The sequence below is a fragment of the Marmota marmota genome, unplaced genomic scaffold (assembly GCF_001458135.2).
Source record: "Marmota marmota marmota unplaced genomic scaffold, marMar, whole genome shotgun sequence".
Taxonomy (NCBI): domain Eukaryota; kingdom Metazoa; phylum Chordata; class Mammalia; order Rodentia; family Sciuridae; genus Marmota; species Marmota marmota.
Window position 1 is genome coordinate 14,867,707 of NW_026000241.1, and position 2,997 is coordinate 14,870,703.

At 43.1% G+C, this 2,997-nt stretch overlaps 1 protein-coding gene across 1 annotated transcript in view; it reads left to right on the top strand.

Annotated features, from left to right (window-relative positions):
- Positions 1–2,997, top strand: part of Scn11a (sodium voltage-gated channel alpha subunit 11) — an 85,048-nt gene that overhangs the window by 32,617 nt on the left and 49,434 nt on the right. Inside the window, exons 12-13 of the mRNA XM_048794999.1 lie at positions 41–170; positions 1,229–1,467. Coding sequence (XP_048650956.1) covers positions 41–170; positions 1,229–1,467 — 369 coding nt within the window. The remainder of the gene's footprint in view (positions 1–40; positions 171–1,228; positions 1,468–2,997) is intronic.

Sequence of the window (2,997 nt, forward strand, 5' to 3'; positions counted from 1 at the left end):
ACCCCTGCCTTCAGAAGGTCCACCATGCCTTCTCTTACAGCCACCCCTTCTAGAGCAAACCAAACGATTGTCCCAGAACCTGCCAGTGGATCTGTTTGATGAGCACGGAGACCCCTTCCAAAGACAGAGGGCACTGAGTGCTGTCAGCATCCTTACCATCACCATGCATGGTAAGTTCCTCCTCCAGGGCCAAGGGAAAGAATCACTTCAATGATGTCCTTTCTTCATCTCCCCTTCCAGTCCTCCAAAAGCCCTCTATAGAAGAGGCTCACTGTACCATCCTGCAAATTGGGACTTCCTGTACCTTCTTGGAACATGTCAGCAAAGTGGCTTGGATGAAATGGGCCCTCCCTTAACTGAGTGCCACTCTGAGTGGGCCCTTGGGTAGTGATGAGAACTAGTTAGACGTAGGATGAGACTTCAGACCAAGAGCACAGATGGGGTCTCACAAGCAGGCCAGGCAGTTGCAGGAGGCCTGAGTGACAATGATAGCTAAAAAGAGTTGACTTATCCAGGAGATGACGGTTGTCATTAAAGTTAGTCAGGAATCTGGTATGGGCAATAGAAGACCTGTACAGACAAGGTGGAACTATCTGATGACTTTTTTAACAGCAGGTAATAGGGCCCCAATTAAGGAGCCAGTGTTCAGGTCCTTGCAAGGGTTGGGTCATATGAGTCCCTTGCCACTTTTGAACCTATCACTTTGCCTCATTTGGCTTGCGGTAGGTCCTGAAATGGTGCCATAGAAGTCAGAGGCCTGATCTCAAGCAGTTCCTAAGGTGCCTTTTATTGTTTATAAGTGCTTACAGATACCCTTCCCCCAAGCCCTGATTAGTCCCCAGTGCCTCTTTTATAGCCATCACCATAGTGTCTTGAGAGGACATGGCTTGTGCCTATATCTTCCTTATGGGTTCCCAGCCAGTCAGTGTTGACTTCCACATCTGTATACATCTGTACCTCTAACAGTGCAGCCCAGCTCCTGGAGGCTCCATAAGCATCAAAACTTGATGTCTTTAGCTGTCCCACACACTAGTTGTATGTGGGAAATCGTCTCCTCTGCACTGTGATTGGCTGGAAAGCCTAGTTCTGGCTACCACAGTCAGTGCCTGGTTTGAACACAGATCCCTAGAGACCCCAGAGAGGAGGGGGAAAGGAATCCACTGGGGCAAAGAGCAGCCAGAGACTCCAGACCTAACTCCTCAATCACCCTTTCATTCTCCTTCTCCAGAACAAGAAAAATCCCAGGAGCCTTGTCTCCCATGTGGGGAAAACCTGGCATCCAGATACCTCGTGTGGAACTGCAGTCCCTGGTGGCTGCGCATTAAGAAGGCCCTGAGATTTGTGATGACTGACCCTTTCACTGAGCTGGCCATCACCATCTGCATCATAATCAATACCATCTTCTTGTCCATGGAGCATCATAATATGGATCCATATCTGAAGAGCATATTGCAAAAAGGAAATTGGGTAAATTCAGGCTTTTGTGAAATATAAAGTATATTTCCAGTTTTGAATTACAGCTCTTTCAAAGTCCAAATATTTTGTGAGTGGCCTAACCTAAACTAGGTCTTTGGTCTCTGTAAGTGGAGGAGAGGGAACTATGACTGTCAGGATTTTATTTTTACCCAGTTCGTCTTAGTAATGTTCCATGTTAGCCATGTTAGCCCTGTAGTAGGTCACTTTCGTATCTAGTGGTAAGTCAGAAACAACCTCACTGTGGTGCTGGTGGGTGGGAGGGCTTTTGAGTCTTAATTTTCAAAAATATTTTCCCTTTATTTCTCTCTTTCTCCTCCACCCCGTTTTCTTTCTTTCTGTAGCAGGGATTAAACCCAGGGGGTGCTTAACCACTAAGCCACATCCCCAGCCCTTTTTACTTTTATTTTTGAGATGGGAGTCTCACTAAACTGCTTAGGGCCTTGCTAAGTTGCTGAGGCTGGTCTCAAACTTTTGACTTTCCTGCCTCAGCTTCCTAAGAGTCAGTGGTATTACAGGCATGCACCACCACCACACCTGGCACAAGTAGACGTCTTAAAATTTGGGATAATCAGGATAATATTAACCACATCCGGAGACCCATGGTATTGACCACCGTGATCCCCAGAGATACTCATAACATCATTTGTCATAAAACAAGGCTGCCATTACTTAGGTGTTCTCCCTGGAAGGTGAGTCAGGACCTGGAAGCTGTGGGGGGTTCATTTTCTTAGGAGAAGGCGTGGAGCATTCAGAGTGGGCTTCTGGATTTGAGCCCCTTTCAGGATTTCTCATGGGATAGATCTAGACTCAGTTAAACTGGGAAAATTAAGACAGGGGAATAGACTTTTCAAGGCCTGTCCACTTATAGAAGGCATTTTTCTCAAGGGAAAATTAGTTTCTCAGATATCAGGAACAACAAATAATTAGCCATTGGATGTTTTACCTTAGTTAATTAATAGGTTAATGGGCTAAAAAAAAAAAGAAAAGAAAATCTCACCAGAACACCTATTTTTTTCTTCATGAAGTTTCATTTACTTTTCCAATTTTATTTTTTTTCTTTTGTAAATGCAATATAATTGTCAATCTTAGTAATCAGAATAATTAAGTGCCAGCTAATACAATGAATTACATTAGAAATGCTTCTTAAAACAAGTATGCAAACACCATCCCCTTCAAACCCCAAGATTTAAAGGAAAATGTTTTCAATGGCTTCCTTTTAAAGGTAAGCCATTCTAAAAATACAAATGGATTTTATGAATAGGCCATTTAAATGTTAATCATTGTTTTATTTTTTTATTTTTTTTTAATTTTTTATTGTTGGTTGTTCAAAACATTACATAGTTCTTGATACATCATATTTCACACTTTGATTCAAGTGGGTTATGAACTCCCATTTTTACCCCATATACAGATTGCGGAATCACATCAGTTACACATCCATTGATTTACATATTGCCATACTAGTGTCTGTTGTGTTCTGCTGCCTTTCCTATCCTCTACTATCCCCCTTCCCCTCCCCTC